At 34.4% G+C, this 24,925-nt stretch overlaps 12 protein-coding genes and 5 pseudogenes across 17 annotated transcripts, besides 3 other annotated features; 12 read left to right on the top strand and 5 right to left on the bottom strand.

Moving 5' to 3' along the window:
• Positions 1-2,138: part of a mobile genetic element that runs on past the window's edge.
• On the bottom strand, positions 820-1,221 carry TVAGG3_1087490 (uncharacterized protein; the record flags this gene model as incomplete). Its single annotated transcript, XM_051256913.1, has 1 exon — positions 820-1,221. One exon carries the CDS (start codon positions 1,219-1,221, stop codon positions 820-822), a length of 402 nt encoding a protein of 133 aa, XP_051075863.1.
• Positions 2,139-2,774: 636 nt separating the features above from the next.
• Positions 2,775-3,064, bottom strand: TVAGG3_1087470 (annotated as a pseudogene). Its single transcript has one exon. A coding segment is annotated over exon 1 (290 nt).
• A 44-nt stretch (positions 3,065-3,108) lies between these two features.
• Positions 3,109-3,867, bottom strand: TVAGG3_1087460 (phage tail repeat-like family; the record flags this gene model as incomplete). Its single annotated transcript, XM_051256912.1, has 1 exon — positions 3,109-3,867. One exon carries the CDS (start codon positions 3,865-3,867, stop codon positions 3,109-3,111), a length of 759 nt encoding a protein of 252 aa, XP_051075862.1.
• Positions 3,868-3,885: 18 nt separating this feature from the next.
• Positions 3,886-4,440, top strand: TVAGG3_1087450 (annotated as a pseudogene). Its single transcript has one exon. A coding segment is annotated over exon 1 (555 nt).
• A 2,425-nt stretch (positions 4,441-6,865) lies between these two features.
• Positions 6,866-7,078: a mobile genetic element.
• A 774-nt stretch (positions 7,079-7,852) lies between these two features.
• Positions 7,853-24,925: part of a mobile genetic element that runs on past the window's edge.
• TVAGG3_1087430 (uncharacterized protein) lies at positions 9,122-9,484 on the top strand (the record flags this gene model as incomplete). The annotated part of the gene is made up of 1 exon (XM_051256911.1): positions 9,122-9,484. The coding sequence occupies one exon, from the start codon at positions 9,122-9,124 to the stop codon at positions 9,482-9,484; it is 363 nt and encodes a 120-aa protein (XP_051075861.1).
• On the top strand, positions 12,898-13,210 carry TVAGG3_1087420 (annotated as a pseudogene). Its single transcript has one exon. A coding segment is annotated over exon 1 (313 nt).
• Positions 14,273-14,707, top strand: TVAGG3_1087410 (His-Me finger endonucleases family; the record flags this gene model as incomplete). Its single annotated transcript, XM_051256910.1, has 1 exon — positions 14,273-14,707. One exon carries the CDS (start codon positions 14,273-14,275, stop codon positions 14,705-14,707), a length of 435 nt encoding a protein of 144 aa, XP_051075860.1.
• TVAGG3_1087400 (DNA/RNA polymerases family) lies at positions 14,749-16,878 on the top strand (the record flags this gene model as incomplete). The annotated part of the gene is made up of 1 exon (XM_051256909.1): positions 14,749-16,878. The coding sequence occupies one exon, from the start codon at positions 14,749-14,751 to the stop codon at positions 16,876-16,878; it is 2,130 nt and encodes a 709-aa protein (XP_051075859.1).
• On the top strand, positions 16,924-17,784 carry TVAGG3_1087390 (uncharacterized protein; the record flags this gene model as incomplete). Its single annotated transcript, XM_051256908.1, has 1 exon — positions 16,924-17,784. One exon carries the CDS (start codon positions 16,924-16,926, stop codon positions 17,782-17,784), a length of 861 nt encoding a protein of 286 aa, XP_051075858.1.
• TVAGG3_1087380 (uncharacterized protein) lies at positions 18,460-18,834 on the top strand (the record flags this gene model as incomplete). Its single annotated transcript, XM_051256907.1, has 1 exon — positions 18,460-18,834. One exon carries the CDS (start codon positions 18,460-18,462, stop codon positions 18,832-18,834), a length of 375 nt encoding a protein of 124 aa, XP_051075857.1.
• Positions 19,000-19,914, top strand: TVAGG3_1087370 (organellar and viral DNA polymerase type B; the record flags this gene model as incomplete). The annotated part of the gene is made up of 1 exon (XM_051256906.1): positions 19,000-19,914. One exon carries the CDS (start codon positions 19,000-19,002, stop codon positions 19,912-19,914), a length of 915 nt encoding a protein of 304 aa, XP_051075856.1.
• TVAGG3_1087360 lies at positions 20,573-20,966 on the top strand (annotated as a pseudogene). The gene has a single exon. A coding segment is annotated over exon 1 (394 nt).
• Positions 22,295-22,693, top strand: TVAGG3_1087350 (uncharacterized protein; the record flags this gene model as incomplete). Its single annotated transcript, XM_051256905.1, has 1 exon — positions 22,295-22,693. The coding sequence occupies one exon, from the start codon at positions 22,295-22,297 to the stop codon at positions 22,691-22,693; it is 399 nt and encodes a 132-aa protein (XP_051075855.1).
• On the top strand, positions 22,726-22,938 carry TVAGG3_1087340 (uncharacterized protein; the record flags this gene model as incomplete). Its single annotated transcript, XM_051256904.1, has 1 exon — positions 22,726-22,938. One exon carries the CDS (start codon positions 22,726-22,728, stop codon positions 22,936-22,938), a length of 213 nt encoding a protein of 70 aa, XP_051075854.1.
• Positions 23,122-23,817, bottom strand: TVAGG3_1087330 (protein of unknown function, DUF4106 family; the record flags this gene model as incomplete). The annotated part of the gene is made up of 1 exon (XM_051256903.1): positions 23,122-23,817. The coding sequence occupies one exon, from the start codon at positions 23,815-23,817 to the stop codon at positions 23,122-23,124; it is 696 nt and encodes a 231-aa protein (XP_051075853.1).
• Positions 24,034-24,429, top strand: TVAGG3_1087320 (annotated as a pseudogene). The gene has a single exon. A coding segment is annotated over exon 1 (396 nt).
• On the bottom strand, positions 24,503-24,922 carry TVAGG3_1087310 (protein of unknown function, DUF4108 family; the record flags this gene model as incomplete). Its single annotated transcript, XM_051256902.1, has 1 exon — positions 24,503-24,922. One exon carries the CDS (start codon positions 24,920-24,922, stop codon positions 24,503-24,505), a length of 420 nt encoding a protein of 139 aa, XP_051075852.1.

Raw genomic sequence — 24,925 nt, 5'->3', positions numbered from 1 at the left:
TTTGGTTTTTCTTCTTCTATCGGTTTTTCGTCACTTTTCGGTTCCTCTGACTTTACTTCACTGCAGGAACAGTTGTGTCGTCAACATCTTCATAAATATCATATGCCATTTGTTTTTGTTTTCCTTTCAACTTTTTGTGTTTGTTGTAAAGTTTAGAATATTTCGACTCTAAGTCAATGAGATGTTCTATAATGAACTGTTGGTCAGTGAAGTAAACTTTTCCATCTGTTGTCTCGAAAGCTCCTTCAGACTTCAATATTTTATTTGTGAGAGTCTGTTTCTTTTTTGAGATACTAGCCGTTCCATTTCTATGAAAAGTGACTTTATAGTTAGGGTTTGTATTTCCAGACCTGGCACTTTCTATTATTGAATTTTTCTCTTCATCTGTAAGTTCTTTGACAGGTTTTGACAATGGTTCTGAACTTTTTGTTTGTGGTGTCAAATCTACCGTTTCAACTTCTTCGGTCATTTCATCTCAGTAAAAAATTTTAGTTTGGTTTGTTTTCAACTGGTTGTTTAGGTTTTTTAAGTCGGTCTAAAACTTCCTGAGGTATAGGAAGAACTTTACAAACACGTGGTGTAAAAGGTGGTCTTCCATGACTTATTCTGTTTAAAGCTGCATTGTTCATTTCATCTCAGTAAAAAAATTAGTTTGGTTTGTTTTCAATTGGTTGTTTAGGTTTTTTAAGTCGGTCTAAAACTTCCTGAGGTATAGGAAGAACTTTACAAACACGTGGTGTAAATGCTGGAAGCCGACAAATCCATCTTGAACTCATTTGTCTCAATGCTGCATTGTTCATTTCATCCCAATAAAAAACTTTACATTCCCCACGTTTGAGGTGGTTGCGGTTGGTTATTGCTTACCCATTGTTGTGCATGGTTATATCCTCTGTTAAAGAATCTTTCACCTTGGTCCATATAGTGTCCTGCTTGGTTATAGTAGTCATTTGCTTTGTTATAATAGTTTCCTGCTTGTCTTCCTACATTGTCCATCCATCCTTGAACTTTTCCTCTTGTTTCAGGATTTGGAATAAGATTTGTTGCATCTCGTGCTACATCCCAACCTTTCTGTACAGTTTGTATAATAGGTTGTGCTTTCTCTTTAAGTATACCTAATGTACTCAAAATCTTCCTTCCAACTCCAAATGCACCTCTGGCTATTGTTCCCACTGCGGGTAAAAATCTAGATGCAACTCCTGCTAATGCGCCAAATAAACCCATTTCTTATAGGGTAAAAAATGACGAATCCAAACAAGGACCCCTATGTTTCTAAAGCGACAAAGAAAGCACTCATGATAAAAATCTTTAGTTCAACACCAAATGCTTGGTTTATGGATATCTTGGAAAACATTCCGAGAGTTAGAACAGATGGACCTCCATACTGGTTAATATTTGTTGGTCAAAACACAAGATACTGTGAAGCCATACCATTATGGTCCAAAAATATTTTAGATGTGAAAACTGCTTTGACAATATTCGTTGACAAATACCATCCAACAAAACTGACATCTGACTGTGAAAGTTCTTTCAAATCAGATGATGTAAAAAACTATCTGCGTTCAAAAAATGTAAACCAATATTTCATTGTCGACCAAAACCATTCTGCTCTTGGTGTCATTGACGGTTGTATAAAAATGTTAAGAGACTTAAACCAACCACAAGGTGGTGAAGCAAATGAAATGTCATATGACGACAAGTATAGACACTTCTCCATGGCAAAGATGAGACAAGTTTTAAATATTTATAATAACCGTAAACAAAAAGGTTTGGGAAACCACTCCCCCGAAGAAATGAAAAACAACCCTGACTTAGAGAAAGACTATATATTTAATAATTTAGTCAAAAGAGACAAACAAGAAAGAATGCCGGGCGTCAAACTTCAGAAAGGTGACAAAGTAAAAATAGAAATACCTAAACGCGACCCATATGAAAATACTATTGACTATGACAACAATGGGAACCCGACAGGTACTCACATTCGTGTTCGTAAAAATAGAAGAAAGTATACAAGAGAATATTATGAAGTTTTAGGCAAACATGGCAAAATGTACACACTGCAAGCAGAAGATAAAACTACTATTGCCAGACCTCGTTTCAAACTTGTCAAAGTTCAAGGTGGTATACTTTCAAAGACAGTTCCTAACAAATATAAGACAACTCCTGACGAATATGCTAAAGAAGTTGAAAATGACGACTAAGCAATTCTATACCATGCGTAAACTGTCATGTAAGGTGGCATGTATTCTTTACTTTGTCCCGTTGTTTGCGTATATCCTGAAACGAAATGTGTATGGTTTCCTTCTCCCTGAGTGTCACTCCAGTAACAATTTATAGCAAACTTAACGTCGTCTTTAACATCATATCCTTTACCTTTTGTCATTCCTGACCAATCCCAATATCTATGCTTATGCCAACCTGCTTGAGATGTACTTAAATCTATGTAATGACTGTGTGCAGGTAAATTTTCACCTGAAATCGTTTTACTTCCACCTGTTTCCTTTGAAGAGTTTGCACAATACAAAAACCTGTCGACTATTTGTTCCCATGCACCAACACCAAACATTACTTGAGGACCTCTTGCTTCCATAGATGTATAAATAGAACCTACTGGGCTCATTAAATCAAACATATGAGATATTATAGGATTGTCTCTTTTGAACTTAAAATATAGTGCAACTATTTCAGGTTTCTTCTGGTTTGTGTCAGAATATTTTTTATAATATAATCTTATGTTTTCAGGGTAGGTAAAATCTTGACTATAATATTTATTTCTGTCATCTGTATAATAATATACTATTCTCGTTTTTTCTATTGCATTATATCTTTTATATCTATAATAATCTAAATATAATGTTAGCTTTTGTTCATCTACATGTGGTGTTCTGTCGTCATCTCCATAGTCATAATAATATGGTGCTGGAGCTGGGTCAGGCAATGTCATATCTGCCATTTCATAAACTCTTAAATATTTCTTTTGTTCGTCTCCATATAAGTTTAAGTAGCAGTTGTTGTCTAATGGAACTTTAACTTGTGTACCATCATTCTTTTTATAGCTTACATACATTTCATTGTTATTTTTCGGAATGAGTTTATGCCGTGTACCATTTTTTAAGGACTGTACCAACTGCCATCTAAAATATTTATTTTCTTCATTGACAGAAAAGTCACCAACAATAGTTTCAATATTTTTTTTGTTCCTATCAAACTTTGGTATATTTCATTGACATATGTTTTATCTGCTTTATTTTCAAGGCTAACGTTTAAGTTTGTAATATCAGATATAGAATGTGTATGTCCAACGGCACTTTTCCTGTTTAAGGTTTCTTGTAAGTTTGTAATATCAGATATAGAATGTGTATGAGTCTTATCTGCTTTTGTCTCTAATGTTTCCTTAAGACTTGGTATTTGGTTAATATAATGTATATGAGTCTTTTTAGAATATTCGTTTTCAGCTCTTGTCACTTCACTTGACATTTTATTGTCAACATATGTTTTGTCTGCTAGTTCAGGATGAGTATGTTCTTTTGTTGCATAAGCATTGTTAGCTCTTTCTTCTTCTTTTGCTATTGCATCGTCTACATATTCTTTGTCAGCTTTGTTGTCAACATCTGCTTTCAAAAGAAGTTCATTTATAGGTTTCTCGTTTAAAGTTCCTTTTGTTGGATTTATACAGACAGTATGGTTCTTATTGTCTTGAAACAGAAACTCATCTGTCATTGGGTTTATTGTCAGTTTTAAGTCACCCCCTTTCAATGACTCAGATATCTTAGAATAGTTTGAAAAGTTTGTTGTGTTCTTATTTAGAGCTTGCATAATGAGTTGTCGGTTGTGTTGTATTTCTCTCATAGACGCTGTTTCATTTGACATTTTTATTATAGATAAAATATGCTTCCAATAGAAAAAGAAAATTCTAGAGTTGCTACAACTAAACCATTAGATGAACTTTTTACTAATGTCGGTCAAAAGTTTGAGACAGATACCGTAAAGCATGAAGGCTATCGTTTTGACTACCCATTAAGATGGTTAAGAGACCCATCCGTCACAAAAGCTATTGGCTTTCGTAGAATGAAGTTCATTTCAGAAGCCATACATGGTTTCCCATTTACGGTCGGTTTTGAAGTTAGATACTATAACAAAGAAAAACGTATGTATGAGAAATTTGAACAGGGAAAACTTTTACAAGTTAGTTTGCTTATAAACTTAGAAACAACTCTTCGAGCTTTTCAAGAAAAAATAAACGACATCTATATTGAATATGCAAACCAGTATAACATTGACGAAGGAGAATACCATCTCGATATTATTTATGACAGGAAAAATGCAACTGTTAAAATCAATAAAATAGAAGACCTTGGAGAAAACGTTTATATTTCTACAAAATATAACAACTTGGCATGGTATAGATTTATGAGGATGTTAAATCAGCCTGCAGCATATCCAGTACACCCGGACTATTATGAAGTCGAAAACCCTAATGGAACATATGAAATATTTCGACCAAGATGCTATTATTGTTCATGCTTCATTTTCTGGCGCCCAAAACTCTTTCTTATGCTTGGCAAATGACTTTTACGAAAAAACCTACAAAGTTATACGAACCACCAAGTGGAAGTATTTCAGACTTTCAAGTATGGTTTACTACAGATGGAAGAAAAAGAATAATTCCATTATACTATGCGTTTTACTTAGAACTTAGTTTCATATACAACTACTATCGAACGATAAAAATATAATTTTTTAATACGGTTGAGGTGTTTGGATTTGGTTGCCAACTAGACTGTGGTGCAGGTTCAGGCTGTTGTATAACAGGAGCTTGTTCTTCTGGTTCAGGGTCTTTAGGTATAATACCAACAAACTGACCTACTCTTTTACCAATATTTTGACACCGTTCCATACTCCTTTTCCTACGGTTTTTGACGCCATTCCATATACCTCTTCCAACTCTTCTGAAGAAGTTTCCAATACTACTGAAGAAACCCATTTTACTATATGTAAAATTAATGTCCGCCTAGTCTCTTACGTTTCCTGTTGAGTTCCATAGCATTCTTAACTGGAGCTCATACATTCTGTTTCTCCTCTGGTAGAAAACATATTCTGGTCAACTCCTGTGTTCGCGTCATCTGCATAAAGTTGTTTATATCCCACTTCAGGTTTGTATAAAACTCTTTCCATCTCATATTTGCATACCATGGTGGCAAACCTAACGCAGCGTCATTTGACATGGCAGTTTGCATTTGTACATCTGTTGGCACTTGACCATAGTTTGCCATTGCAGTTTGTATTCTAACTTCATTTGGAATATTCTCTGGGTTTGGTTGTCCAGGTTGCTGTGCATTCGCTAAGTTCTGTGCGTCCATTTAATATTAGATAAAAATATCTCTTACGAGTACATATGCTGAACATTTGCAGGCATTGGTTCATCTTCATATTCTCTGTACTTTTCTGCCACGTCAAATAAATAAATGACACAATGGAAAAACCTAAAACAAGTAGTCCTATTTCAAACCACATTTACTTACTAATAAAATTTCTTTATTGTGACACTTTCTCCAGTTTATAGGACCTCTCTCATATTCTATCTTGTCATATATAAACTCATAGTCATGTATGTCCTCTAACCATCTCATAACGGTTTCCAAACCACTTTTATCGGATGTAAAGTAAAAGCATGGATGGTTATGTAAAACGTCTAAAGTTTCTAAAGAGTCTCTCAAAGTCCAGTCTACTTGGTATTGAAAATCCCATGTGTTATAGAACGGCGGGTCCACTATAAAGAAAACATTTTCCTTGTCTTTATATTTTTCATACAACTCTGTCCAATGACATCTCACAAACTCTATACCCTCAATATATTTTTCTATGTCCTCTTTGAAAACATTTGTATAGTTAAGATATAAAACTTTTGACATAAGTGTTTCAATGTCATGAACTCTTATAGCACCACTATATAATAGTCTAGCAGATATACTATCCCAGTCTATATATTCTGCTTTTTTCAAAACCTCTCTCACAATATTTTTCTTATCTAATGGTATACGTTCCATCTTACCTATAGGTATCTTTTCTTTTAACTCTTTCAATATATTGTTTGTGTCTGGAATATGTTTGAGACGGTCCATATAGTTGTCGAAGTCATTGCATATAATCTTTGAGTCTGGGAATATTGTATGACATAAATGGGATATATAGAAACTTCCACCGAACAAATCTACAAATGTTAGATCATTCGGTTGTTTCTTAAGTTCTCTCAATATAATATCTTTACATCTACTCTTATTTTCAAAGAACGGTAACGGTGGTTTTGTAAAATTCATTTATATATAATAATAAAAATGTTTTTACCCGAAAAGTGACGGAAAAGTGACAAAACATGAAAACATATATAATTTGTGAAAAGCGACACAAAAAGTGATATTTAAAAAGTGACACTATTAATATGATGTAAATAACAACGGTTTTGGTTTTGTCACCGGCTGGTCGGCTGGGGTTCGGTCCTCCTCTTGGGTCTTGGGCAAAATTTCTTATGGGCTAGAGGGCGCAACGCGCCTGGAAGCCCCACACACCTGACCTTCATATCTCTTACATTTTCTATACCCACATCACTATTCATTGCTATTCCTATCTTTTTCATTTTTGTTTAGGCAAAATCGCAACCGAATTTTTAAATCTCGATCGCAAAGAAAAATTTCGATTTTTTATAAAATCGCGAACTTCTGAAAAATTGCGAACAGAAAAAAATCGCGATTGTTTTTGAAATCGCGTTTTATTAGAAGTACGCGATTTTATAAAAAATCGAAATTAGATTAAAATATAGCGTCTAAAACCAAATTGCGAACAAGTTATGTATTGATTAAGAAAAATATATTTAAGATGAAGAATTGCTTGCTATGATGTACTGATTCATGATCAGTACATCATAGCAAGCAATTCTTTACATGAAGTTCGAAAACTTGGGTGCAATCAGATCTGATTGCACCCAAGTTTTCGAACTTTGTATAGGGAATTAAAGGGTGAGAGATATATAGTCTATCTATATATCTCTCACCCTTTAATTCCACCTCTGTAAGCGATAAAATTTTATCAAATATTTTATACTACGAGAAATTATGGCTTTGTTTCATAGACGTATTGAATTTACCGATTGTGTTAAAATGAGATCGCTTAATCTTTAAATTTATTAAGTTAATCAAATTTTTGATTAAACGCAACGATGTTTTGTGAAATCAAAACGATAAATATTCAATGCAAACGCACCTGAGCTATGTTCCTTTATTGCAGCCATTAAACATTTGTCTGGCTCACAATTTGAGAGCACTTCACCTAAATAATGCTATAATGAAAATTGAATTAATAAAAATCGTTTCTTCAAATAAACTTCACAAATATATTATCATTATGTGAATTTTTACTTATAAAATTAAATACATATTTAGTTTCTAGTATTTTTTTTTCTATTGTCATTCAAAATATAGCTACAAAACGAAGAACCATAATTTTGATAAACACTAAATGATAATATGATTTATAATATAAATAAAATATTTTCAAGTCCAATAAATCAAAATTGATATTTTTAAAAAACTAATTAAGAATTCAGTGATAATTTTATCAAATATTACAAGACAATATGATTTATAAGCAGAATAAAATATTTATTATTAAATTTGAAAAAACACTTTTTTTATAAAAAAAAATTCGGGCTATTTATCTTATATATATATTATACAATGATTTGACATATATAGTATAATAGAAATATCATAAAAACTAACATCCATTCGAATAAAATATATTTTGTCCATTTACGAGTCATCAGCAATATAAGTTATACTATAATTTTCCACTTTACATCAAAAAAAAAAAAAAAAAAAAAAAGGTAGTGGGGCTTCCAGGCACTTCGTGCCTTCTAGCCCTGAAGATGTTTAGTATAAATGAAGTTCTTATATACGGGTCTTCCAGGAGCTTTTCACAAATTATATATGTTTTCATGTTTTGTCAAGACTTCTTCGTAAAATCAGACAAAAATAATGTTTAGGGTAGAAGGTTAGATATAACCTCTTTTCTAACCTCTTTTCTACCCTCTTGAATTTTCAAGACTTCTTCGTACATGTTTTGTCACTTTTCTGTCACTTTTCAGGAAAAAACATTTTTATTGTATATAAAATGAATTTTACAAAACCACCGTTACCCTTCTTTGGAAATAAGAGTAGATGTAAAGATATTCTATTGAGAGAACTTAAGAAACTACCGAATGGTCTAACATTTGTAGACTTGTTCGGTGGAAGTTTCTATATATCTCATTTGTGCCATACAATATTTCCTGACTCAAAGATTATATGCAATGACTTCGACAACTATATGAACCGTCTCAAACATATACCAGACACAAACAAAATATTGAAAGAGTTAAAAGAAAAGATACCTATAGGTAAGATGGAACGTATACCATTAGATAAGAAAAATACTGTCAGAGAGGTTTTGAAAAAAGCAGAGTATATTGACTGGGATAGTATATCTTCTAGACTATTGTATAGTGGTTCTATAAGAGTTCATGACATTGAAACACTTATGTCAAAAGTTTTATATCTTAACTATACAAATGTTTTCAAAGAGGACATAGAAAAATATATTGAGGGTATAGAGTTTGTGAGATGTCATTGGACAGAGTTGTATGAAAAATATAAAGACAAGGAAAATGTTTTCTTTATAGTGGACCCGCCGTTCTATAACACATGGGATTTTCAATACCAAGTAGACTGGACTTTGAGAGACTCTTTAGAAACTTTAGACGTTTTACATAACCATCCATGCTTTTACTTTACATCCGATAAAAGTGGTTTGGAAACCGTTATGAGATGGTTAGAGGACATACATGACTATGAGTTTATATATGACAAGATAGAATATGAGAGAGGTCCTATAAACTGGAGAAAGTGTCACAATAAAGAAATTTTATTAGTAAGTAAATGTGGTTTGAAATCGGACTACTTGTTTTAGGTTTTTTCCATTGTGTCATTTATTTATTTGACGTGGCAGAAAGATATAGAGAATATGAAGATGAACCAATGCCTGCAAATGTCCAGTATATGTACTCGTAAGAGATATTTTTATCTAATATTAAATGGACGCACAGAACTTAGCGAATGCACAGCAACCTGGACAACCAAACCCAGAGAATATTCCAAATGAAGTTAGAATACAAACTGCAATGGCAAACTATGGTCAAGTGCCAACAGATGTACAAATGCAAACTGCCATGTCAAATGACGCTGCGTTAGGTTTGCCACCATGGTATGCAAATATGAGATGGAAAGAGTTTTATACAAACCCTGAAGTCGGATATAAACAACTTTATGCAGATGACGCGAACACAGGAGTTGACCCAGAATATGTTTTCTACCAGAGGAGAAACAGAATGTATGAGCTCCAGTTAAAGAATGCTATGGAACTCAACAGGAAACGTAAGAGACTAGGCGGACATTAGATTTTTACATATAGTAAAATGGGTTTCTTTGGAAGAATAGGAAACTTCTTTCGAAATGTTGGAAGAGGTATATGGAATGGAATAAAAACCGTCGGAAGAGGAATTTGGAACGGTGTCAAAAATATTGGTAAAAGAGTAGGTCAGTTCGTTGGTATTATACCTAAAGACCCTGAACCAGAAGAACAAGCTCCTGTTATACAACAGCCTGAACCTGCACCACAGTCTAGTTGGCAACCAAATCCAACACCTCAACCGTATTAAAATTATATTTTTACCGTTCGATAGTAGTTGTATATGAAACTAAGTTCTAAGTAAAACGCGTGGTATAATGGAATTATTCTCTTTCTTCCATCTGTAGTAAACCATACTTGAAAGTCTGAAATACTTCCACTCGGTGGTTCATATAGCTTTGTAGGTTTTTCGTAAAAGTCATTTGCCAAGCATAAAAAAGAGTTTTGTGCGCCAGAAAATGAAGCATGAACTATAATAGCATCTGAGTCGAAAACATTTTCATATGTTCCATTAGGGTTTTCGACTTCATAAAAGTTCGGGTGTACTGGATATTCTGCAGGCTGATTTAACATCCTCAAAAATCTATACCATGCCAAGTTGTTATATTTTGTAGAAATATAAACGTCTTCTCCAAGGTCTTCTATTCTATTGAATTTAACAGTTGCATTTTTCCTGTCATATATAATATCGAGATGGTATTCTCCTTCGTCAATGTTGTACTGTTTTGCATATTCGAGATAGATATCGTTTTTTTTTCTTGAAAAGCTTGAAGAGTTGTTTCTAAGTTTACAAGCAAATTCACTTGTAAAAGTTTTCCCTGTTCAAATTTCTCATACGTACGTTTTTCTTTGTTATAGTATCGAACTTCAAAAGCGACCGTAAATGGGAAACCATGTATGGCTTCTGAAATGAACTTCATTCTACGAAAGCCAATAGCTTTTGTGACGGATGGGTCTCTTAGCCATCTTAACGGGTAGTCAAAACGATAGCCTTCATGCTTTACGGTCTCTGTCTCAAACTTTTGACCGACATTGGTAAAAAGTTCATCTAATGGTTTAGTTGTAGCAACTCTAGAATTTTCTTTTTCTATTGAAAGCATATTTTATCTAGAATAAAAATGTCGAAAGAAACAGCGTCTATGAGAGAAATACAACACAACCGACAACTCATTGTACAAGCTCTAAATAAGAACACAACAAACTTTTCAAACTATTCTAAGATATCTGAGTCATTGAAAGAAGGAAACTTAAAACTGACGATAAACCCATTGACAGACGAGTTTCTGTTTCAAGACAGTAAGAACCATACTGTTTGTATAAATCCAACAAAAAGAACTTTAAACGAGAAACCTATAGATGAACTTCTTTTGAAGGCAGATATTGACAACAAAGCTGACAAAGAGTATGTAGATGCAACAAGAGACTATATTCTCGCATGGACAGATAGAACATACCCACAAAAACATCATACACATAACATCTATGACGTAGATGAACTACCAGCAATGTTAGATGACAAAGCGGATAAAACATATGTTGACAATAAAATGTCAAGTGAAGTGACAAGAGCTGACAAAGAATATTCTAAAAAGACTCATACACATACCATTGCAAATATTACAAACTTACAAGAAACCTTAAACAGGAAAAGTGACGTTGGACATACACACGATTTCTTCGCAACTGTTGGTATAGAAAATATTGAAGGAACGGTTGAAGAAACTGGTGGGGATGTATTAAATTGGAAACCTCCTAACTTTCCACAAGGTTTAACATCGGAGGATGACATAACATCGGATAAAGACATTAGATGTAGAAATGTCTATGTCATGGAGGATGAAAACAAAGTTAAATTCACTGCTCAAGATTTATATGATAAAAAAGCTGACAAAACATATGTTAACGATGAGTTAGATAAGAAAGCTGACAAAACATATGTTAACGATGAGTTAGATAAGAAAGCTGACAAAACAGAGCTTCAAACGTTAAAGACAGAAATGCTTCAAACATTATATCCTATAGGCTCTATTTATACGTCAATGAACTCTACCAGACCAGAAACAGTTCTGGGTTTTGGAACTTGGACTCAAATAGTCGACAGGTTTTTGTATTGTGCAAACTCTTCAAAGGAAACAGGTGGAAGTAAAACGATTTCAGGTGAAAATTTACCTGCACACAGTCACTACGTAGATTTAAGTACATCTCAAGCAGGTTGGCATAAGCATAAATTTTGGGATTGGCACGCCTTGAAAAAAGGTAAAGGATATGATGTTAAAGACGACGTTCAGTTTGCTATAAATTGTTACTGGAGTGACACTCAGGGAGATGGAAACCATACACATCGCGTTACAGGATATACGCAAACAACGGGACAAAGTAAAGACTACATGCCACCTTACATGACAGTTTACGCATGGTATAGAATTGCTTAGTCGTCATTTTCAACTTCTTTAGCATATTCGTCAGGAGTTGTCTTATATTTGTTAGGAACTGTCTTTGAAAGTATACCACCTTGAACCTTAACAAGTTTGAAACGAGGTCTGACAATAGTAGTTTTATCTTCTGCTTGCAGTCTGTACATTTTGCCATGTTTGCCTAAAACTTCATAATATTCTCTTGTATACTTTCTTCTATTTTTACGAACACGAATGTGAGTACCTGTCGAGTTCCATTGTTGTCATAGTCAATAGTATTTTCATATGGGTCGCGTTTAGGTATTTCTATTTTTACTTTGTCACCTTTCTTAAGTTTGAAGCCTGGCATTCTTTTTGTTTGTCTCTTTTGACTAAACTATTAAATATATAGTCTTTCTCTAAGTCGGGGTTGTTTTTCATTTCTTCGGGGGAGTGGTTTCCCAAACCTTTTTGTTTACGGCTATTGTAAATATTTAAAACTTGTCTCATCTTTGCCATGGAGAAATGTCTATACTTGTCGTCATATGACATTTCATCTACCTCACCACCTTGTGGTTGGTTTAAGTCTCTTAAGATTTTTATACAACTGTCAATGACACCAAGAGCAGAATGGTTTTGGTCGACAATGAAATATTGGTTTACATTTTTTGAACGCAGATAGTTTTTAATATCGTCTGATTTGAAAGAACGTTCACAGTCAGATGTCAGTTTTGTTGGATGGTATTTGTCAACGAATATTGTCAAAGCAGTTTTCACATCTAAAATATTTTTGGACTGTAATGGTATGGCTTCACAGTATCTTGTGTTTTGACCGACAAATATTAGCCAGTATGGAGGTCCATCTGTTCTAACTCTCGGAATGTTTTCCAAGATATCCATAAACCAAGCATTTGGTGTTGAACTAAAGATTTTTATCATGAGTGCTTTCTTTGTTGCCTTAGAAACATAGGGGTCCTTGTTTGAATTCGTCATTTTTAACCCATAAGAAATGGGTTTATTTGGCGCAATAGCAGGAGTCGCATCTAGATTTTTGCCCGCAGTGGGAACACTAGCCAGAGGTGCATTTGGAATTGGAAGGAAGATTTTGAGTACATTAGGTATACTGAAAGAGAAAGCACAACCTATTATACAAACTGTACAGAAAGGTTGGGAGGTAGCACGAGATGCAGCAAATCTTATTCCAAATCCTGAAACAAGAGGAAAAGTTCAAGGATGGATGGACAATGTAGGAAGACAAGCAGGAAACTACTATAACAAAGCAAATGACTACTATAACCAAGCAGGGCACTACATGGACCAAGGTGAAAGATTCTTTAACAGAGGATATAACCATGCACAACAATGGGTAAACAACAACCAACCGCAACCGCCTCAAACGTGGGGAATGTAAAGTTTTTTACTGAGATGAAATGAACAATACAGCATTGAGACAAATGGGTTCAAGATGGATTTGTCGACTTCCAGCAGTTACACAACGTGTTTGTCAAGTTCTTCCTATACCTCAGGAAGTTTAGACCGACTTAAAAAACCTAAACAACCAGTTGAAAACAAACCAAACTAAAATTTTTTACTGAGATGAAATGACCGAAGAAGTTGAAACGGTAGATTTGACACCACAAACAAAAAGTTCAGAACCATTGTCAAAACCTGTCAAAGAACTTACAGATGAAGAGAAAAATTCAATAATAGAAAGTGCCAGGTCTGGAAATACAAACCCTAACTACAAAGTCACTTTTCATAGAAATGGAACGGCAAGTATCTCAAAAAAGAAACAGACTCTCACAAATAAAATATTGAAGTCTGAAGGAGCTTTCGAGACAACAGATGGGAAGGTATTCTTCACTGACCAACAGTTCATTATAGAACATCTCATTGACTTAGAGTCGAAATATTCTAAACTTTACAACAAACACAAAAAGTTGAAAGGAAAACAAAAACAAATGGCATATGATATTTATGAAGATGTTGACGACACAACTGTTCCTGCAGGTGAGGTAAAGTCAGAGGAACCGAAAAGTGACGAAAAACCGATAGAAGAAGAAAAACCAAAAACTGAAGATAAACCAAAACCAAAGTTTAGTTTCAATACTAAACCAAGTCAACCTTCATTAGCTGGTATGGGTTGGCGTCAAAGACTTATGGCAGCAGGAGGTTATGTTAAGTAAAGAAAACAGTATATTTTTCAAAAAAATATTTTTTTTATTTTATTTGAAATGTACGCTGAGTTTGTTGGAAAAGACCGTTGGGAAACTTGTTTGTTAGATGAGAAATATGAAATTCACTGTTGTGAGTCATTTGAAGTCAGAAACAAAAAGACAAAAAGAGTTTTAAGCGGATGGGAGGGAAATAAAGGATATGCTATTATGAGGATGGGTGGAAAAAACTATTTTAAACATGTTGTCATTGCAACTCATTTTATACCGAATCCTAACAATTTACCTTTTGTAGACCATATAAACCATATAAGAAACGACAATAGACTTGAAAACTTACGTTGGGTTACTCGTTCTGAAAACAGTAAGAACAGAGGCAAATTTAGAGATATTGTATTCGAATTTGTCGACGAACTAGAAGATGAAACAATTGAAATTACAGACTATGGCGAGCATACGTTTGAGTTTTACTACTATAGCGAAGAACAGGACTCTTTCTACTTTTATACCGGCGTAAACTATAGAAAATTACAAGTATGTTTTACTAAGGCAGGCTATGCTTATGTATACGCTAGAGATACAGATGGAAAATACGTTAAAATACTTCTTAACAAATTCAAGAAGCTATATGGCATACCATTTTAAAACAGTATTTTTTTATTTTTATAGAAATGCCCCCGTATAGAATGGATAGAAGGTCTGCTAGAATAAAAGCAGAGTTAGAAAGATATGGTTGGAGACTTTCAAAGAAGTTTAAATATAGGAAGGGAAGACCCATAAAAGTCTATGACAAACTGGCTGGTCTTCGCTACGAAATGGATTTGGAAACAGCACGTGCAAATTATCCAAACAGACTAGAGAGGTTAGAAGAAGAACGTCTTATGAACTTGCCTTTCGATGTTAGTGAGCCGCAGGTTGAAGGACACGACGGCTTTGCCAGGTTCTACTGGAAACATAACGAACAATTGTATCCTTTGAGAAGGAAAAAAGGTAGTGCAGAGGATGGTCATGCTCCCATGGAAAGAACAAGATATGCATATGAAAAGTACCGTGAAGTTAGAAGTCAAATTACATCTGGTCGAACCTTTACAGTAAACTTTGACGAAGGAAAGAACAAAGAAGGCTTCATGGGTGTACTTGCTGCCATACAAGACGGAAATAAGAAAGGATACAATCTCAGATTGACTATAACAGATTTGGACGGTCATATTTACTATACACATGGCAATGTCACAACAGCCGCACAACTTCTTGACGCTTTCAAGACTACAAAGAGAGAACAAATGTTTGACTCAGACTCCGATATTTTGAATGGAATTGAAGGGATTGCAAGCGTCAAGTTCGAACGATACCAACCTAACCCTCAAGCAGTCAGACAACATGCTGGATACTTCCCCTTCATAAATAAGTCTGACATTGACTTGACAAGGTATGGAATTTACAATTCAATTGAAACAATTGTCAATGAACCTTGCATTCTTACATGTCTCAGGAACTCTGGTCTTGTTACAGATGAGAAAATGAAGTATCTTGAGTCATGTGTGAAGACAAGGTACATTCTCAGAGGTCAATTGGCAAAAATTGCACCGTTGGCAAATGTCAATATCCGAGTCAACATACCTACAGCTAAAGGTTCTTCACATGACGACTATGTTGTTGACAAAGACTTACCATGGTTGAAGATTGCAATTGTCCACAACCACTTCATGTTGAACGAAAGTCTTATGTTCGGAAAAGGCAAGTGCAACATTGTCAGAGCTGTTAACATTCTTTTCGAGAAAGGTTTGTTGGAACCAATTCCAGATGACAAGCTGACAGAAAGTTTTGTACCAAAAGACGAAACAAACTTTTCACTGTTAGCAAGACCAAAAGTTGTTCCAGACAAAGTTCTAGTACAAAAGAAGTACACAGTTCCACAAGGAGTTGGATTGTTCGGATACCAACCTGAACCAGAAGAACTTCCAATGAGGTTGCAAGAACTTCAAGATGCTATAAACAAACTCCCATTGAGACATCCAATTGACGTCAAATTGTATTGGAGAGCTTCTGAGTTAGGTCAGAAGGTTTTATATGAAACAGGTTGCTTCGACGATGTTTATGAGATAACAGGAGAAGTTTCTCAGAAGATAAGAGACTCACTTGAATTTCCACAAACTGGACCAATTGGTTGCGACAAGTTCGACTCAGATGAAAAGATATACTATGTCGACCTTAACGCTGCATACATGAGGTTTGTCCAATATATCCCGACTGGAATTCCAAACGAAGACGGTGAGTTCCCAGGAAGGAACTATACAGTTGGAAAAGTCATACAACAACTGTATGATATTAGGAAAGCTTCAAACCCCAAACTTGCAATGACATTAAAATTGCTTATGAATTCGACATGGGGGTATTCCATTAAAAAACCTCAAGAGATGAAGAGTAAACACTATGAGAAGGTCGACAACTTTGTTGAAAGGTTTTCTCCTTTTGTTTTGAAGTACGAGTTCACCGAAGGTCAAAATGGCTTAGTAACCACATTAAAACCTATTGTCGAACATTGGTCTTACCCTCAGTTCGCAAAGGCAGTCCTTGACAACTACAACAAATTCTTCTCCGAGGTCAAATCCAAAGTGAAGGTATACTATGAGAACATCGACGCACTCATGACGAACGAAGAAGGCTATAACAAACTCATTGAAATGGGTTTAGTTGGTGAGAAAATGGGCTGTTTTAAGCTAGACAAGGTATTTTCCGAAGTTCATGTTCTCTCCAAGCGTAAGTACTGGGGTATACTTGAAGACGGGACAGAAATAAAACATTGCATGAAATAAAAAATGGCATACCATTTTAAAACAGTATATTTTTACATATATTAAATGTTTCAGGTTGAAAAACAAAGAACAAAAGTAGCAGATACAAAACCGTTAGACTATATCTTTACAAACGCCGGTAGGACTATATCAGATGAAGAAATTTCATCCCGTACTTACAGGTTTGACTTTCCAATTCGTTGGCTTCAAAGTCCTTCAGATGCAAAGGCAATAGGATTTAGAAGAGTTTTGTTTTCAAATAGAACTAACGCATTTATGTTCGCAGTATATTTTCATGGTCAGTATAGAGGTTCTGATGGTCTAATAGACAAATTTGATGAAATGAGAATCTTTACAGTTCGTTCAGACGAAAGTCTTGAAAAAACTCTAAATGACTTTCAAACTCAAATAAACAAATATTATTGGGAATTGCAAGAAAAATACGACTCTCTACTAAACGGAACTTACTATCTGAAACTAGAATATGACAAGATGAACTCAACCGTTTCATTTCAAAGGATTGAAATTAACCCTCGAAGAAGTACAGAGTTTTTATTTTGGGAAGTAGACAAACGTTCTTGGGCACAATTTCTTCGGTTACTAAACCAGAACGAACCATTACCACCTGACGGTCCGTTTAAATTTATACGCCCACCAACAGATTTGACAGTTTATAGAAACGTGTTTGACCCTCAAAATGTTATGTGTCATGCAAGTTTCAGTTCAAGCAACAACAGTTTTCTTTGTATTGGTAAGGACTTTTATGACTTTGCTTCTAAATTCTACGAACCACCTAGTAACAGTTTCTCTGACTTTCAAGTTTGGTTCACAACAAACGGTGTGCAGCATATTATTCCATTATACTATGACTTTTATCTCGAATTGTCTTTCATATACAACTACGGAAAAGTGCTGAAAAAGTATTGAAAAATATATTTTAGGGTAGAAGGGTATATCTACCCCGTTTTCTACCCTCTTTTCTACCCTCTTGAATTTTCATGAATTTCCTTAAGATAGAAAAAAATATATTTTAGGCGACCAGGTCACTCGGTCACTCGGTCATTTTAACTTCTCTGAAAAAGTGTGACAACATGACATTTTGACAACAACACAGGAAATAGATTTCATCGTATATTTTTTGTTAAGACTTCATCGTAAATGTTTTGTTGAGACTTCATCGTATATGTTTTGTCGAGATTTTTATCGTATATGTTTTGTCGAGATTTTTATCGTTGTGGTCCGACGGTTAAGCCACAAACGAATGTCCGACGTCCCACCAAAAAATATTTTTTTATTTTTATTGTAAGAACAGAAATGTCAGTCGAAGCAAAAACGTTCACGAACAAATCTAATGGCGAAACATTCACAAAAGGCACTTACAACGGTATTGAAGTCTTACGTAGAGACAAGGATGGTTATATAAATGCAACAAAGATGTGTCAGCAGTTTAGGAAAGACTTTAGAAGGTTGTTGGAAAATAAGTCCTGGGAAGAGTATTTTAAGGCATTTTGTGAAGAATATACCAACCCGCGGAAAACGGCGGGTTGCTTTTTATACAAAGTTCATGCAGGAATTCCGGATGAAATCAAACAGGTTAGAGGAATGTATGTAGACCCAAGACTCGTAAACTATATTGCAATGTGGGCTTCTCCAAAATATTGTATAGCAGTTGGAAAAATTCTGGACTCCATAGACAAGAAAGTTCATGAGAAATTAGATGAAGAAGAACTTGAAGATACAGTAGAGAATGCAAAACCTTTGTTTGAAGAAGAAGTTAGAAAAATGCATGAAAAACAAATAGAACATGAACGTGAGATATGTTCTGGTTATAGAGATTCTCCATACGAACTAGACCAATGGGAACAAGAAGATTTAAAGAGAGAATTTAGAGAATATGAACTCGCTAAAATTTCATTAGAAGCTGCAGAAAAGAAGTTAAAAGTTTGGGGTCGTTTTGTACAAAAATATTGTGAGTAAATGAACCATTTTTTTTCGACAAAAATATATTTTAGGGTAGAAGGGTAGATATAACCCGATTTCTAACCTCTTTTCTACCCTCTTGAATTTGTCATGAGTTTTCCCGAAATAAAAAATAAAGTTGGTTTTTTTAAAAAAATATTTTTTTATTTTTATTGTAAGAACATGTTAGCAACAACTTCACCAAACTCGTTAGTCATGAACCCAACTTCAATGTTAGTAGAAATGAAAAGCTTCATTCCTTCTTCATATACTTTTGAAACAGAAATCCAGAAGATAAAGCAAGAACTTCTCCAAGGAGATTTAGATTGCACTGCAAAAGATGAAACAGATGAAGAATATCTTTATGAAATGCAGGATATTATTGACCATTTACCTAAACTTCCTGAAATCCAACAACAAAAACTAACCATTCCAGAATTTGAAGAAATAGAAGTCAGACTGACTGACTCAGTAGAAATAAAGAAGTTCATACGTAAGGTAAACTATGAGTTTCTTGGATTTCATTGCAACCACAAAGTCATGGACAAAGATTGCGACATGGTATATAAGAACATCTCTGACATATATAAATCTGGGGAGTTTAAGACCTACGACAACTTTGTTTCGTTAGTTGCAAAATGTGTATGGCAGATAAGAGATAAAGACAGAAGAGGTAAGGTATGGAATGAACAGATAAAACCAACTGCTTCAGATTTAAAGAAAACCATTGACGCTTTAGTCATACTAGCAGGTAAGGTTTCAATGTACAATGCTAAAATGAACCCACAATGTTCAAAATGTAAAGCAGCAATTAGGAAATATAACTATTCAGTAAAAGAGATAGAACGTATGCGAAACGACTATGCTGACTTAAAGAAAGAAGCAGAGAAACCAGCAGAAGATAAAATGGACATGTTGACATTTCTAAACAAAAACTATCCAACAGCTGACGATTTCCTTCTTTCAGATGTCAAGAAGAAATATAAAGAAACTTTCGGCATTGTGAAAACATTCGATGTACTAAAAGAAGAAATTGAAGCTACGAAACTGTTTAGAGTCTCACGAATTCACAATGTTTACCATGTAAAACGCTTATAAAATAACTGGGGTAGAAAAGAGGGTAGATATCGGGTTAGATCTAACCATCTACCCTAAAATATATTTTTATTGAATTCTGTATAAAATTCTGAGTAAAATGACATATGGAACACATACTTTTTCAGTAAGGACATATGGGGTAGAAATGAGGGTAGAAAACGGGGTAGATATACCCATCTACCCTAAAATATATTTTTGCCTGATTTACGCTCATTACGATGAAGTCTTGACAAAACATTTACGAAGAAGTATATTTCCTGTGTTGTTGTCAAAATGTCATGTTGTCACACTTTTTCAGAGAAGTTCATTTAACCGAGTGACCTGGTCGCCTAAAATATATTTTACTGAATTCAGCACAAATTTCATGAATTTCCTTAAGATAGAAAAAATAAAGTTAGTTTTTTATAAAATATTTTTTTTATTTTGTATGTAAGAACAGAAATGTTAAACATTGAGTTTGAAACAGTTAAAAAGATAGACAATGACACCAAATTGGTTAGAATAGGTGATTTAAACGTAAGATACTCAAAGAAATACAACAAATATTCTTTGTCAGACATTATATCTCCATCTGGAAAGAAACCACACGACTGGGTTAGAATTGCTTCTACTCAGAAAATTTTGACAAGAAATCCTGAGCTTATGATATCGGTAAGATTCTATGGAACTACAGCATATCTTATAGACAAAAGTCTTATACCAATAGTTTTGTTATGGTTAGACCCAGTTGTTGGATATAATTTCATAACATATGGTTTATTCGACTCAGAACGTTGCAGTGAAGGCTTACTTTACATCGTTCAGAAACCGAAGGACTTCAATACAAAGAGATATAAGATAGGAAGAACATATAATATAACTCAAAGATATGACAGTACAGTCAATAGAGTCAAGGTTGTGTTTGTTAATGATATGAGAGCTGCAGAAACAGAACTACTTGAAAAGTTTGAGAAAATGTATGGTGCTCCCACGAAAGGTAAGGAAACGTTTGAAGTAGATGAGATAGATAAAGCTATAAAATTATTTGACGAAGTTGCTGAAAATACATGTAAAGCGTTTATTTTTACGCTTGACTTCAGATGGCTCAGGTAGTTCCTAACTAGCTCATTTATCTCTATAAGGTAGATTGCCTCATCTGCTGGGTCTATGTCGGTCATTGTTTCAAGACAAGTCTTTTACTTTTTCAAGACAAGTCTTTTACTTTTTCAAGACAAGTCTTTTACTTTTTCAAGACAAGTCTTTTACTTTTTCAAGACAAGTCTTTTACTTTTTCAAGACAAGTCTTTTACTTTTTCAAGACAAGTCTTTTACTTTTTCAAGACAAGTCTTTTACTTTTTCAAGAAATTTTTTGGTGTCAAGTTCTCAAATTTGAGAACAGTGGTCTTGATTTCAGACGATACCCGTACTTTTTCAAGACAAGTCTTTTACTTTTTCAAGACAAGTCTTTTACTTTTTCAAGACAAGTCTTTTACTTTTTCAAGACAAGTCTTTTACTTTTTCAAGACAAGTCTTTTACTTTTTCAAGACAAGTCTTTTACTTTTTCAAGACAATGTCCGACGTCAGTCAGTAAATTTTATCGTCCAACCTTACAAATGTAAACTTATATCGTTCTATTTTCTTCACTAGGGTCTAACACAAAGTAGCCTTACAAATGTAAACTTATATCGTTCTATTTTCTTCACTAGGGTCTAACACCAAAGTAACCTATGTACATGAAATTTCACTGCATAAAAGGAAAAAACCTGCGCGAATCGGGATTTGAACCGAGGTCTTCGACGCCTGTAGCGAGGTATCCCATACCACTGAGCTATGAGCCGCTTGCATATTTTTAAGTAAAATATAGTATATTTGTCATATAGTGAAGGATGACCAAACTTAAAAAAAATAACGCTAATTTTTAAAAAAATATTTTTTTTATTTTGTATGTAAAGACAGATATGTCAACAACAGAGAACACAACAACAGTTATAGTCCATGAAGCTATAAATGAAGAATATGAGTGGGTTCAGTTTAACAAACAACTCCGTCTCATTCGTTCGGTCAAAGACGATATGTACCAAATGCAAAGTATTTTGACAGCATGTTTTGCTCCAGATACTAAGCTTCCTAAAGACTGGTTTAGGAACCAAAGCACACAAGAACTTTTGAGCGAAGCACAGCGAGACATACTTTTTTCTGAAAATCGTGAAGAACAGCGAGTGGGAGGGAAACCCCAGTCGCCAAAACTCTATGAAAATCGTGAAAAATTGCCAAATGGTTTGAGAGGATATTATGTTCATAGACTTCTCGTAAATAATGTGGCACAATGGGCTTCAGCTCGCTATTCATGGTATGTTTGTAAACTTCTTGACGAACTTCACAGACAAGAACGTGAAGAGATGGAAAACAAGCTTGAAGCAAAAGACAAAAGCATTCAGAAAAGAATACCACGTTCGGTACCAAAAGGAAAGGAAAAGAACTATAAGTATATGATTTATACTGAAGAGATGGAAAATGAAGAAGATAAAGATATGGTTATGTTGCATTTAGTCAGAAGAAACAACAAAAGCTTTTACGACCTTGCTAAGATTTACAAATCTGACAGAAATTGGTTCTATCGCGAAAACTTACCGATTTCAATGACACCGAATGAAGATGTGAAACAAATAGTTCAAGATACGTTACCTCAAACACACTATGATATGAAAGGTTGTACAATTCTTACCTTCAAAGAAGATTTGCCATTGTTAAAGGAAAAAATAACAGAGTATTTTGACAACTTCAAACAAGTAGAGTAAATTGCACTCTTTATTTTTACGCTTGACTTCAGATGGCTCAGGTAGCTCAATTAGGTAAATTGCCTCGTCAAATCCTTCCGACAGGAAGAACTCTTGCATCCGACAGAAAAAGTTTTTCCCGACAACAGGAAGAACTCTTGCATCCGACAGGAAGAACTCTTGCATCCGACAGAAAAAGTTTTTCCCGACAACAGGAAGAACTCTTCCATCAGACAGGAAAAATTTTTCTTGTTGTTCGTCCGTAAACCATTCAAATTTTCGAAAATTGAGAACTTTTTGGTCGAACTTCAGAAAAAGTTTTTCCTTCCGACAGAAAAAGTTTTTCCCGACAACTGGAAGAACTCTTGCATCCGACAGGAAGAACTCTTCCCGACAACAGGAAGAACTCTTCCATCCGACAGACTTACTAAGACTAAACACTTACATTTTCAAGCTTGACTTTTTACAATTTGAACTTTGTTCGCGTAGATGTGAATTCTGAAAGAAGTATGAGGGTCTTGTATGACTTTGTACTTCTCCCATAGTTCATGTCTGTCAAACTTACCTGCCATGGACTCTTTCATAAGTTCCATGAAATCGTCTTCGGACAATCCAGGGAAAAGTATGATATCAGTAAGTATTCTTTTAACATCCTTACTTAAACTCTTTGCTGTCTGTACACAAATGACAACTGAGATGTTAAAGTGTCTGAGCTTCTTAAGAATTCGACACATGTCTTGTTCTCTGTTCTTTAACAAAGGATGAGAAGCAAAGTCATCTAAGATAAGAAGACATCTATGAGGGTAAGTCTTCCAATCGTAAGATTGCAATTTCTTCGAAATGTATTCTATCTCTTTCTGTTTGTTTCTGAAGTGTTTCTTCTCTAATATTCTTTGCATTTCCTCATTTGGGTCTTTAAACTTAGAATTTATATACTCATTTATAGCATTATACTTCAAAACTCTTCTTTGGTACTTCTTTATCCAATCTAACAACTCAGTATCCTTTATACATACTAACTTAGACTTCTTTATAATATCTTTGAACGAATTGACGGTTTGGTCAAATTGACCAGAAGTACTACAAATAACAACTAACTCATAGAATGGGTTCTTCTCATCTAGTTCTTGTTGTTGTGCAGCCATTTTAAGATAAGTGAAAGTCTTACCCGACCCAGGTGGTGCGATTAGACCTGTTATACCATTCTGAGCAAATAAGAACTTGTCATGTATAGGCTTTATCTGAGCATTTTCTAACTTCCTCTTGTTCTTCTTCAAAACATTCTCAAATTTCTTGTCAATGTCAGCAAACTTTTTTTCTAACATATTTTTAGAAAAATTAAAATTTTTATCTTTTAGAAAATGTCTAGTGATTTCGCTATCTATATTCGAGACAAGCTTTTTGACTCTAAAACTTCTGTCGACCATAAAATCTTACATAGTGTAAACAAGAAAGGTGAATTTGTTCTAAAGTTCTGTTTCTGGGAATATGACAAGAACCATAAAACATTAGGCAGAGAAGTCTTAAAATTTGTCAATGACAGACTTGTTGACAGAGATGACGCCTCTTGGAAAGATGAAGTCCAACAAAAGTTCTTAGAATGCAAAGAAGACACATGCGCTGTTCTTGAAGATGAAATAGGAAACAGAATAGATGAGCTATTAAAGGACAAAGAACTTTTACATAAATATGGTTCTGAGAAATTTGACATAACTCCACCAGAAAAGAAGAAGAAGAGAGAGAAGAAAGAAAAGAAAGTAGAAGAGAAGAAAGAACCTGAACCAGTTCCAGAGAAGGTGAGATATGACATGTAAAAATAAAATTTTATTTTTAGAACATTTCTGGGTCAATGTCAATGTTCTCTTCCTCTTTAGGAGCAAACACTGGCTTAGACTCTAAAATCTTTTTACCCAATTTACCTTGAACTTCTACAACTTTAGACTCATAATATTCATAGTCGTCTGCTTTCTTTGGTTCATAAGGTATAACAAGTTTGTATGCTTTGCCTTCTTTAAGGTTTGAAAACCTTCTGTCAAAACTTTCTTTGACTGCTAACAAACCTTCTATGTCTAAGTCTTCAAATTTCGCACCATTTTTAGTCACAATAGCAAACTTAACTGGTTCGATGTTCCAAACTTTGCTGAATGAAGACTTTTCAAAATGGTAGAAGTAAACATTCAAATAAGCGAATGGGTCTAGTTCTTCTTTGACTTCTGTCATGTACTTGTTGACTGAAATATATTTCGTCATCTT

Source organism: Trichomonas vaginalis, assembly GCF_026262505.1.
Source record: "Trichomonas vaginalis G3 chromosome Unknown ctg_172, whole genome shotgun sequence".
In the NCBI taxonomy this organism is placed as follows: Eukaryota; Parabasalia; order Trichomonadida; family Trichomonadidae; genus Trichomonas; species Trichomonas vaginalis.
The sequence above is the reverse complement of the archived record's forward strand: the minus strand, read 5'-3'. Positions and strand labels throughout refer to the sequence as shown.